Here is a 13,587-nt window from a genome sequence, read left to right as displayed (position 1 = left end):
AACATATCAATAAATATAAATATTAGCAAATATACAACTTTTCTAGTGCAAATGTCAAAAAGATCATACATGTAATAAATATGCACTTCCATCTGGGAATATTTGTCAGTGTTTAAGTTTAACTTTTTATTTATATATCTTTCATGGCGAATTCCCGCCCGAAGCGATTTTCCCCACAAACCTGGTTCAAAGGTCAGCAGGTTTTTCCTACCCCTGACCATACAGAGCGACCTCACAGAGGAGAAGAGGATATTTGGCAAGTCCAGGAGGGATCGGCAATAAACAGGATGTCTTTGTCACTTTTTGACCAAAACTATTTCTTTAATTATGGTAAAGCTAACAGAAAATTCTGCTCTAAAAAATTGGCAATCTAGTTTGATGTCATCTCATTGTATCAAATGCAGGAACCTTCTCATATTGGATTGGGCTAAGATGTACATGTTAAGCCAGCCAAGGGAGGGGTGTAAGGAGTGTCCCTCCACTTTGATAAATTTTGGAGGGGGTGGGTAAGGTGGGGGGGGGTGGGGAAATGCAAAATGATACTATATATTTTGAAGATTTTGAAAGGATATTGAACAACTTTTTGGCTTTATCGATTTTTAGAGGTTTTCCCTCATACAAAAGTTTAACAAATATTTACTTAGAAATTTAGAAATGTTTGCAATTATTCTGAGCCCCCTGTTGTTTAAATGGTTGGGGAGCTTCCCCCCCCCCCCCCGAAGTATACGTGTATTTTTCGTCAGAGTGCATGCATCCTACCTCATACTTCTGCTTCAGTAAGTATGATTAAGCACTGCACATCTTCTTTTGATATCCTCTCTTTGGTTTCCTCAATGATCGAAACTAAATTATAAAAGTCAGCTTTTGATATATAAAGTAAACTATTTGGAGACGAGGCTAATCTACCAAAATAAATGTTTACGTAAGTGTTCCACTTCTCTGATATGAAGTAGCCTAATCCAGCTGTCGAATAAGTTAAACTTGAAACAACCATTCCACTCACCTGACAGATATTTGCTTCTCTGTAAGACGCACTCGAGATTGTCCGTCACGTTCTGAAACTGAAGAATAAACAAGACGAAATTTCGAGGAAGTTTATAATACCTCACTAATGATGAACTGCCATTGTTTATTGCACTTTTTGCAACTGTCCCGGTTATGTTAATTGTTTACTTACTGCACCGCTAGAATAAACAACAGGCGTATAATGGGATATGTTGAAAGTAGAGTAGTATGCCTGGTGGTGAAATGGGGTTTTCTCAATTCTATTTTAAGAAAAGCCATGAGACAGAAATGTATGCAGCTGGAGACTAAAATGCTCTTCTTTTTTTTTAAACATAAAAGTATGTTTTTCCTTCACATGCCAGGCTAAAACAAAAATATAGCAAAATGGGGGTGGGGGGGGGGGGGAAAGGAACCAAAAAGAGATAAAACTTGAAATTCCAGAAAAAAGCTTTGGATATAAACCTGAACTGTATGCAGACTTTCCAATAAGTCATAACCAACAGTTGGTTGGCCAATGGGTAGAAGTGTTTGCCCTCTCTGAACTAGAGAATGTCACTTTTGTGTGTCTATATCAACAGGGGCGGCGATTTGTTTCAAATATTGGGGGGGATATTGCTTGGGTGCAGGCGAATTACTATCAAAGCGGAGCGCCACCATTGGTTGGCGCGCAGCGTACAAGAAAATTTCTGGTTTTGATAGCCCCCCAGATCACCGGAAATGGCACTTCTCGGGCTTGAAAATGACCAACCAGATGTACACTTTTGCCTGAGAACCAAGTTTTTCCCAATAGTTTTTTTTTCCATTCATAACCTTTTTCAAGATTGTCACAAGTCACACATCATGTTCGACCTCATCGCATCTCCTGTGGATCATTGATTTTGTAGGTAATTCTACGTAACGCCCCACAATACCCGTCAGCCCCACTTTTCATGGTTTTAAGCCCATTATTTGTTCACAATTTGAATAATAAATTCACTTCAAAACATATCCATAATGTTGCACAAAATTTCATCTATGGATAACCAATATAGAAAAACCCCCTTCAACCCCTAACAGACCGGTCAAAATTGCACGAGCAGAGGGAAGTATGATAAAGAATGTTGGTCAAGGAATTTTCGAAAATTCAGACACAGTTAATTTATTGGTGTACAAATATTAAAACCTCTTATAACGGCTACTATAAAACTTAGATATCATAAAAAAATACCAAAAAAATATGCTCGAGGGGGGCGGTCTCCACCCTCCCCCCCCCTTGGCTACGCGCCTGCGGTTAGAAATCTTGTAGGAAACAGGCCAAATGGAAATCAGTGAACCCATATCGATGTGGATCTGTCATTTACTTCATGCAGCATGTGTTATTTTCTATTTATAGCCCCACACAAAAATTATGCCACCAAATATTGGGGGGATATTAGTTAGTATTAGATACTACTGTATACCCCCCACCTAAAATATTGGGGGGTCCGTCTAGCTATTCATTTCGAAAAAAGTAAAAACTACTTTTGGTCATATATAGTAGACGGTTAGACAGGCGCCTTGCGAGGGATTTGCCAAGGGAGAGGCAAAGCTTGTAGGCAAACTATCTAAGCGTAGCGCCACCATAAGTTGGCGCGAAGCGCAAAAGAAAATTTTGGCCGAAAATGCCTCCCAGATGGCTGGAAATGGCACTTCCCAGGCCTTGTAAGTTGCATCTAAGCATTTTCTACTTTGAAATTACTAGCGATATCATACAAAATATGCTAAAAAAAAACTATGCCACCAAATATTGGGGGGGATATTAGATACTATATCCCCCCACCTAAAATATTGGGGGGACATTTCCCCCCGTCCCCCCCATGATCGCCGCCCATGTATATCAACATTTGCCCCATACTGCACCCCATTGTCCACCTGTGGTCTATATATTATAAGGATGACTTTGTAACAGTCAGTGTGTAGGATGTGTAGGATTCAGCTATTATAGACTAAAGCTCAGGACTTTGTGACTGTCAAAATTAGTTGGGTCCTGATCGGTTGATCAGTACGTCCCACAGTGTACATACATGTGCTACATGACCATTAACATGTTTGAATTGAAGAGATCGACCTTGGGCGGTGGGGTTCTTGGTGTTCCTTTATTGATATGCTGGACAAATTTCAGTCTCAAAAAGTCAAAATAACATCTTAGAGCTACAGTTTATATAAGTGCATATTATTTAAAATTTAACTTTGAGTTTCTCTATTCTATATACTCTGTTGTCAACATGACTGGCATTTTTAACTATCATAGATAATGCTGCAGAAATTTCAAAAGTAATTTAACTAAAGTTAAATACTGTTAATGATTACATAATCATAACATCCACGTTACTGTGACCTTGAAAGAAGGTATACCACTCCAGCCCTCCCCCTCACCCAAATGATTTATTTAATTGAATTTATATTGACAGCATTGTGACATTATTCATTAGAAACAATGGTGCAATGACTTATAATCTATATGTATGACATTGAATATTTATCATCCAGCTTGCAAACAAGAGAAAAACATGGTTTCTTAGACTGTTTTTTTGCAAATTCTCGATCCTTATGCAATCTAAACTGCGCTTTGATAACCTCACTCCTATAGTTAAATTTATTTACTTGGCTTTGCAATGTATTGTTTTATATGTTTTATCCCAAAATACTCTCGTTTGCGGTCAGACCGTACATCTGTTTCTGGTGGTCTGTTAATAGGCCGGTCATGCCTAAACCCTTCATTCAGTTTATGATCTTTCTGAATTTCGATAGTGTCGAGTCGGTTTCAACTGAAGAGGGACTCGAGATTACCCAAGGAACATGGCTGCCTACTTGAAACTGGAAGGAATTCAACTTGAGTGTAGCAAAGCACACAACATGGAGATGGTATACATCTAAGGCATGTATTTAATTTTATAAGCGGCTTGTCACAATGTTTAGGTTCGTAGATCTAGGTCTTTTACCTCTGACAAAGAATTTATGAAATAAATAGGAAACACAATCAGGTTCAGTGAACAGGGAAGAGGTGCCTCGCAAAAACCACAAAAAAACCAAAAATAACACGGAAAATATAACCACAATTTTTCGCGCGCGTTCAACATCTTAATGTGCATGTCATATAGGCATTCATTCCTCTATATTCCAGGAATTGGTTCTTTTCTACAGTGCTCTTGAGCATGTTTTATTGCATGATAACAGCACTTTAATATTTGGTATTTATTGGTATTTATTTATATATTCATCAGTAATCGGCATGTGATGTAATAACTGATGAATTCCTATATGAAAGCACATTAAGATGTTGAATGCGCGCGAAGCGCGCGAAAAATGTTGGTTATATTTTTCGGGCAAGTCGTTACAGCCCCCCCCCCCCCAAATCAAATTAGGCTCCTACGCCTATGATTGCAACTTAGACATTCCAAGGCAAATTAAACAAGTTCCTTCTTTCTAACACAAAACCAAGCTGCCATTAAGCAATCTTGACAAAATGGACTTACAAATTAAGTTCATTTTAATTGAGTGTAATAATGTATTGTATCAAGAATATGCCCATTGTCCATATGTTAGATTGAGATTGAGATAACACTTCTCAAAAGTAGGGCCTTTCATGTTTTTCTCTCTTTCTAAGGTTCAGCAGACTCCATAAAAAGGGCATGATGTGAACCTTACAGGTCACAGAAAATTTGCCTACAGGCCATTCTTTGCCTTTTTCACTGTACTAATTCTATTGCACAGTGATGTCTTGTAAGTGTAACATATAGCAGGTGCAATCTGACCGTGATCGAGCAGTAACTGGTGGGAAATTTGGTACAACGTCTCTGGGAAATAACAAACTAAGCACTAGAAAAAAAAAAGTTCTTAGTCACTAGAAATGTAAGATCACCAGTGAGATATGTCACTTACCTTTTTTATCAAAGCCAGAGAAGCTGATTTTGTTCCCTTAAAATATAATTACTTTCTATTATTGTTTCTGGGACACTCACACCTAATCGATACGGCCACTCCCCGTGGCTGGTACTTGTTAAAGAACAAACAAGAAACAGATCTGTTTGTATTGGGCAGACTGTAAACCACTGAAGTGTCCCCAGCAGTTGCTTTCTTTCATTTTCATAATAGAATATATATGCCAGCCCACATTCCAAGCACCAGATTTCACTTGTTTTCACTCAACAACTAAACCAGTTCATTCTTTACCGATAAACTTGAAAATTGGAATCAGATACTAGTGTGTCATGCCGGCCAATTTTCACACCTTTAGCCAATGAACTTGTTTTTTTCCCCCTGAATTTACAACAATAATCAGTTTCGACTGTCGTACTGACGTACAAGTGTAGCCCAATGATATTGCTGATTAGCAGTAATATATATACCCTTGGCTTAATTGTGTTACAAAAATCACCACCAAAATGCAAATGCTTATATTTTCTAAGTACTGACAGACAGTAAAATCCACTGGCAGTTTTAGCCATGCAGTAAAAAGGCTGAATTCTGTGGTGGAAAAATTGATATTCCTCCGCTTGGGTCCCCTAAGAGCCGTGTAAAAATTTTAAAGCAGCTTTTCCTTCATTCTCTTTTTTTCTTTAAACGACTATATCAGAGAAAATAATACTAAAGTTGACTTTTCTTTGTGTTTACTTAGGTGAGTGATCTTTCCTGCTTAACAAATAGTAAACATATAGGTGCATGGCGTTGATATGGCCTTCCTTCTGCCCATGTGGTACCATCTCCTTCATCTTGTCTCTACATTAAATGGTGTAGTGAAATCAACAGTGACTAAAACTAACCATTCGGTATGCTAAATTCATACGCCAAATAAATATACTGTTGTCTAATTTTCAAAAGTTTGTACTCTAGGGCACTCCTGGTATTAATTAGATTTACCCTGGGCTAGTTCTTTGGGCAGACTTGTGTATGTAAGAAATAAAGAAGTTTAACCCCTGATCGACCTCGCCAGAGGTCCTGCGGTAAGGGGGGGGGGGGGGAGCAGACTAGAATATCGACACTTAAATATGTGTCCATGGCTTTAGATGAAATAAAGCAACACGCCCTGGCATCCCATAACTGCAATGTCTCAAGAAGCCTATGTCTGGTGTTGTCAATTAAATTCTAACCAAGATTGATTATTTTACCTACAGGTGTAAAGTACTGCTGGTTCTATGTTGCTTCTTATACTATAGCAGCATGATATAATTCGCAAATCTCTGTTAAAAGTGCACATCGTATGTCCAAACAGGTTAATGATTTTAGAGTGCCTACCAGTCTAGCTTAGAAGCTAGTATACAGCCACAAGAATTATACTTTGCAACTCATTATATACACCTTTTATGGCATAAGACATCCATGCTAACAACATGTAAGGCCTACATTGTAAACGGAAAACATGTTACCAATTATAATCAGGTTAATACCCCAAACAAAAGGACATTTGAAGATTGAGAACAATCTGTTAACCCTGGCTGGGAATGGCGTTTGCTACGTTATAATACAGCTTTACACTTTAAAAAAAAATACAAGAATTAAGAGAGAGAGGGTGAGATTCTGGTATGTGCATAATCAGCAGTATATTTGTCCATGCACTATTTGGTGTTTAAGTTCATACTTGCCTGTGTGTATTTGTATATGGGTGTGAATGTATTCATGCATTGGAGACAAGTCAATACATTAGATAAAGTATACATAATTAAAGCAACACAATATGATATTCTTACCGTTTCTTGGCAACCCTTCTGAAGAGGTTCAAAGATGCAACATTCCTCGTCAGGAGTCGAGAAGACTCGGACATCAGAGAATAAGAGAACGGTAATGATCGTCACCCAAGATGTAACCATGACGATGGGCAACTTTGCAGGCTATCTCAAAAAAGTCATATGTGTAGGCCTACTACACAAACACAGCAAGGACAAGTCTTCAATTACCTAGTTTGTACCATAGGCAAATTTCTGTGGATTTAAAAGAAATAAATATATTGCTTTGCTTATAGCTTTCCTCATTTTTTGTTTCTAATTTTCACTTCTAACTCAGATGATTGAGCATTCATGTGTGTGCATGCATGTACTTATACATGCATGTATGTAAGAATGTGTGTCTATATATGTGTGTATGCTGGTGTGTATGTATGTAAATTCACTTAGTTGGCATTTAAATTATATCGCTTAAAGTCACACACAGTACTATATAATGCTGCTTCTTCAAATTTAACGTTTTGAACTATTAAAGTGGAAATTAATTTGAAGAATTTCAACATGCGTGATAAATTTAATGGCTTGTCATATCTGTTTAATTGTGCTTCAGTCATTTTTGGATTTTATTTTTGAGAGTATAACTCAAGTTCTTGAAAAGCAATGTGTGAATGTGAAGCCAACTATCACCAATTCAAGACAAAATAGCAAACTCTGTTATAGCTGTTTATGCTCAAAAGTGGAAGGTTCCTTTTCAAAAGACATTCCTGAAAATACATGGATGGAGTCATATAGAGAGGACAGGGAACTGATTTCTTCCACAACAACTATTTTTTTTCAACAATTGAAGCCAAATATTTAACCTAGCCTAGCTACTTTTATTCCAGGCACCATGCATGCATGCAGTAAAAAGTCCTTTTTAATTGAATGTGAACTTTTCCTTCCCCGATGTGAGCTTAATACCCCAAACAGCTCCACAAAAAATAAATAAATAAATAAATAAATAAATAAATAAATGAATAAAAAAATAAATAAATGAATGAATGAATGGAATGAATGAATGAATGAATACATAAGTAAATAAATAAATAAATAAATAAATAAATAAAAGATAATTAAACTAGCTGTCATATGACTGTACACAAACGCACACGCGCACACACACCAAACAGCTCTAAATTCACCGACTAGCTTACTGCTACAAGTTTACCTGCAGTTTAGTGGACAACTAACCTCCCAGACTGCAATATTACCAATCAGATATGATATCAATTCTCAAATTTTAATAATAAAATAAACACAAAATATACAGAATACTTCTTTCACTAAATTCTTCACCTGTATCACCTTTAAATCTACAATGAAATGGAGAAATATAGGTGAAGGTTTTTCTATTTAAATTCTGCTTTTATTGAGTTTGTTTTAGGGGTACCCCTGATCACATCATCGGTTTATTTGCTAAACACTGCATGTTAAACTTCTCTGGGAATAACTGAATAAATTGTAAACACACCAAACTTCTTTTAGGGCAATTCCATGGTTACTATTTTAAAACTCAATACAAACTGCACAAACAAACAATGTGCTTTTACACTACTGATACAATAGAAAACTGCCGCAACGTAAAGTACAATGAAATGTATAAAACAAACATATAGAGCTAGCATTTAACTAATTATATATTCGAGAAAATGTTCTAGTTTTAAAATAAATAAATCACAGCTACTTCATGATATTTAAAAATTAAAAAATAAAAATCCATTAAAAAATTTGACAAAAAACCCACCACTGTTAATTAACTGTTAATAGAGGTGCGGTTTTTGAACAAGTACAATAAGAGTTGGTTATGCATAACATAGATTGAATATTACAGTCAACAGCTTTTCAGCTTGTGACAGCCATGTTGTAGGGAAAAAAGTTTGACTGCACATTACACACAAAGTAGCTGATGATGGCACATCTTGAAATGTGTTGTCTTCAGACTGGTGATGGAGTGGGGGGGGGGAGGGGGAGAGGAGGAGGGACAGCCCTGATGTAGCTGGTCTAGCCTGCAGGTTACCATAATAAGGTAGATTAGTTTATGACAGAGGATAGAGTAGGAATAAAGAAGACAAGCCAATCATTTTCCAGACTGGGAAGCATAAACAGAAAAAGACAAAAGTTAAAACTAGTGCCAGTCAGAGGAAGGGCAAGCTAACTTTACTGGGGGGGGGGGACCGTCCCAGCCCTAGCAATACCACTCTCCCAATCAAACCTAGGAGAAAACCCGTTCCCAGTGGCTGGACTGTTTCCTGGAAGCAAACTTTGCTTCAGGACTTGCATTAACAAGCCCTATAGCCACTGGAGTCCCTGAACTGTTATCAGATATCACTGAAATAGTTAGTTGTACATATATACTGTGCTGTTTACTTCTGTGTTACTAAGTTAAATAGGAAGTGGAGTATTGATTGTAGAAACATTAAGCTGGGATTATCCATTGGCTTATTGTTACAACATTGCTGCACAGCTTCTCAATGCTGGAGCTGGTCCAGTTTTTGATAATAAAGAAGTTCAATAGCATAATAGTCACACTCAAAAAAGCCAACAAACATACAAGAAGCAATGCACTTTTAAGTTAAACACCCAAACAATACTTATCACTCTGTGTTGATGCAATTGTATTCATGCTTTCATTTCAAGCTTAACCACAAGTGTTGCATAATTTGATCAATATAAACTTTGTCCTTCCGTTACCAATAGCCTATAGATACAAACGGAAGGACATATTTTAAAATATTTTTTATACATAAACAAAGAGGACATATGTCTCTTTAATAAGTCCTTACTGGTGGTTGACTTAAGGTTGCTTTAAATAAAAAGTTTCATAACATTTAAACTACATGTTTTGGTAATAAAAAAAAAAAATCTTTCTGTCTTAAGGACATTTTCATAGACTGATTTAATCACTACAATGAGACAAACCATGCAAAATGATAAAAAGTGTTTTCAAGTTGCAATCAGTTTTTCATGACCTAAACTCTTGTCTAATAGGAAATTGATGCCATTTGTACATAATTTTTCTTTTATATTTTGATAGAAGATTACTTTCCTACCACCATAAATCACATTTCTGAGATGAAAATATGATTATTACTTGATCTTAATTGTTGGTACCAAAATGTTTCCAAAAAGTAATTCCGAACTAAACTTAAACTAAACATATAGACTTTAAGTGAATTAATTTTTGATACCAAATTTGCCGTAATTGCCATGCATTTAACTTTGTTGCTGCTATATGTGTCCACTTTCATGTAGAAATTGCCCTTCACAAATGGTCAAATATCTGATGTATACTGTTTAATGCAAAAATGACTGAATTTGGCCAATTCTTCTAGGCTACCGTAATGTTGAACAATAAGCAAAACTAAATTTGGTTACTGTCCTAGAAATGAAGACAATTATAGAATACTTGGAACTCTCCATTTGGACTACAAATAATATCACCATGAGCATCCATTTGACTGACTAATTTGATGAATATAACATATTCAAACAGCTGTTCAGTAAAAGAATTATTTTAAAGAATATAAATATAATAAAGAATTATATACGAGTGATTCCATTGTTCTACAATGAAGGCTATACAAAAACATAACAAGGAAACAAACTTAAACAAAGGCAATTTAACACTTCAACACCAGACTTTCTTTGAATTTTATGTGACATTGAAATCTTACTCTGTCCATGGGGAAGCTTGCAGCATTGACAGCCAGTGGGTCACGTTCGATGGAACATTTTCACCACTAAACACTCACGTGTACTATAATTTATCCATTTTCAGAAATCAAAATCTTTGTTGCAAAATCGTGCCGGCTCAGATCCGTTTATCGATTGTTACACAAATATGATGCTTATGATTAACTATCGGTTGTTAGCTGCCACTTTGACACGCACCGTACCTACCTCAGTCAGTCAGTCTAAAAGCAAAGTTCCTTCCACCGTTTGTTTGGTGATAACAATCAGCGCTTTGACACTGATGTTTGTTTGGAAGTCAGACCGGACCAGCTTTCCAAAGTCTACATAACATCTAAGGTATTCACGCTACTGTGCGATGCTATCTAGATGAGAACAATTTACTTATGACAGACTAACAAAGGTCTGTTGTTTGCCATCATTGTAACATGAATAAACATGACCAAAAGACAAAAGGAAAAAGAAAAGAATAGAAAAGCTGTACTTGTATGACCTATATTAAAGTCTCTGACTTGTAACTGGTGCAGTACACTGGCGGATCCAGGGCCTTTGTTTGGGAGGGGCCAAAGTGGCATTAGAGTGATATGGGGGAAGGGTGTAAGGGGAGGGGGGCCCCTCGCCTTTGGAAAATGTTCTATTGCTGAATGCCCTCAGATGCAATTTGGTGCGACAAAAGTGTACAATGGTGATGTTAATTTACTTCTAAAAAAAATGTTTCCCAGGTGTAATTTTCTAAAATATTTATAAAACAAAGTTGGGATCATATTTCTCAAGAAATTTTATTTCTCATAGGTTATAAATTTCTTACAACCAGCCTGTAACTGCAAAATTGTGTTTCAACTGTAAATCCTCATGCTCATACATTTACATAGCTCCCAACTCTTGAGAAGGCAAATGCTGGTCCATGCCACAAATCGCCGTCCTGGGTGACAGGCGCGGCGGAACGGAAAAATTATTTGGGGGGCTAATGTATGGAGACTATCTAAGCGGAGCGCCACCATCGGTTGGCGCGGAGCGTACAAGAAAATTTTGGGTTTTTTCAAACCCCCAGATGGCCGGAAACGGCACTTCCCGAGTGTTTTATGCTGTGAATACCTAGCCCTAAAATATGGGTCTCAAGTCTGCAGATTGCACGTAAAAGTCTGTAAAAACATTGTAATTTTGTATATTCGATGGTGCTTTAAGAGAGTAGCTATTACTCATAGTGTACTCGCAAAGACGTTTTGAAGTGTGGTAAGGGCAGTGGCGGAGCTTGGGGTATTGGTCAGGGGGGGGGGGCAAGAATGGTCTGTAGGGGCGCTTTCAACACTATCTAAGCGGAGCGCCACCACAGGTTGGCGCGGAGCGTACAGAAAAATTTTGGATAAAGGTACTCCCTAGATTGCAGGAAATGACCCTTTCCGGGCCTTGCTAATTTGCAGATAAACGGAGAATAAATAGGTGTCGTCGCCATTTTGTCGGAAAATTACACCAACAGAATATGACAAATGTCAATAGGTATATGAGAGCGCAATAAAATAGTCAATAATCGCGAATAAGTAATAAGTAGTGAAAAGCTGAAAAGGGCGCCAGCAGTCCATTTGAGTCCGTCCGGGGGGGGGGGGCATCCGCCGCTAAGTAAGGGGATGTTGGAGAACTGGCTGAAATGAGGCAAGTCATTGGCCTAAGACGAAGTTGTGTTACGCTTACCGGTACTCACGCTCACTGCTTCCACTTTTCACGGGCCTGAAGACGCGGTTGGGGTGACAATGTGGTCTATAGCCGAGGGTCCCCCAGCAATTACTAAAATTATTACACCTATATAGTATACGTGTGCATCGGACAGATCGACAAGTATGCATTGAAAAATGGGCAGATGCACGTTTCGGAGCCGTGGTAAATATTGGGGGGGCTTATCATGCATTTGCCCCTCAACTTTTTCATTGGGGGCTGAGCCCCCCAAGCCCCCCGCCACTGCTGGGGGAGGGGTATAAGGGGAGGGGGTGTCCCCCTCCTCTTTTGAATTTTTTTGGAATCCTGGTGATGCCTACATGTAAAATGGTGGCACTTAGAAAGGCTTTTGTCACCCAAAATTTTCTGACAAATATGCATTTTTGTGTGTGTAACATCAATAAATTGAATAGTATGTGATAATTCATTCTTTCCCGTGGCATGAAAATGTTCGCTGCTCGCCCCAATGAAAAGAATTATAGGCTAATTTGAGGTTCAAATGATGCTGTAAAGGAGGTTTTATACTCTATTATGCTAAATGCTAAAGAAATGATAGTTGCTATTTTTGATGCCAATTTTTTTATGTATACTTGACAATTACAATGCGGTTTTTTTCGGACGCTTGTGCGGGTCAGCGGGTTTGGGTGTTAGAATGCAGGTCTAATTCCCGCGAATTGCGGGTCAGTTGGGAGCTCTGCATTTAATTTTAAACCAGAAAACGAAAAGGTTAAGACTAGTCTACCACTGCTATTCCTCTCGATTTTTTTAATTTCCAATCATATGATTTAGCGGATGTTTGGAAACAATTTTTGGCTCACCTTTGGGGGGGGGCATGGCCCCCCCTTGGATCCGCCAGTGGTGCAGAATATATATTATATAGTCGGTCAGTGCTATATATGCTGCATATATGTCACAACAGACAAGAAGGTCACCCCAAAAACATTCTTGCGAAAGTTGACGTTAGCATTATGCAGTTACGATCCGATAAGGCTTAGGATACTATACATGTGTGGATACAATGTGTAGTATATATGTGCACTTGTACTGTTTAGTCTATACTTGCTGTGTTGTTTGGTATCCACAATGAGGTATGAGTTGTTCAACTTACTAAATATTCATTACCTTCATTGTCTTGAATAATTAAACAATTGTCATACTTTTGGTCATTATTTTTATGAAAACTTGGAAATCATTTGACAGGATTCCCTTTTCTATATTTATCTTAGTTGTTCGGATGGACTGCTTAGTATACGATATGCCAATATTGTGGACTTAAATATTTTCTCATGTTTGTCTTTGTTCAAACATACATTGCGACTTTAAGAAAATAGATTTGAATACATGTAGCAATTTTTTACTGTGGTAAACTTTTGTGCCAATGTTGATCAGCTTTATTAAAGCAGGTACGAGAAAACCCTAACACAAATTTAGATAACAGTTTATGAGAGCATGAATGTTCTAATAC

General features: G+C 37.5%; 1 protein-coding gene across 6 annotated transcripts in view; it reads right to left on the bottom strand.

Annotated features, from left to right (window-relative positions):
* The window catches only part of LOC139962077 (uncharacterized), a 41,748-nt gene that overhangs the window by 17,637 nt on the left and 10,524 nt on the right, over nt 1-13,587 (bottom strand). For 4 of the 6 annotated variants that reach the window (XM_071961932.1, XM_071961935.1, XM_071961931.1 and 1 more), the window contains exons 2-3: nt 6,711-6,941; nt 1,004-1,061 (exon numbers count right to left, since the gene is read on the bottom strand). In XM_071961932.1, the coding sequence (XP_071818033.1) occupies nt 1,004-1,061; nt 6,711-6,830 (178 nt within the window). In that variant the 5' untranslated portion in view covers nt 6,831-6,941. Of the gene's footprint in view, nt 1-1,003; nt 1,062-6,710; nt 6,942-10,396; nt 10,554-10,622; nt 10,644-13,587 lie in introns of those variants that run through there. The other 2 variants (XM_071961934.1, XM_071961933.1) reach the window with 2 other exon arrangements.

This window comes from Apostichopus japonicus, chromosome 20, assembly GCF_037975245.1.
Source record: "Apostichopus japonicus isolate 1M-3 chromosome 20, ASM3797524v1, whole genome shotgun sequence".
Classification (NCBI taxonomy): Eukaryota; Metazoa; Echinodermata; class Holothuroidea; order Aspidochirotida; family Stichopodidae; genus Apostichopus; species Apostichopus japonicus.
The sequence above is the reverse complement of the archived record's forward strand: the minus strand, read 5'-3'. Positions and strand labels throughout refer to the sequence as shown.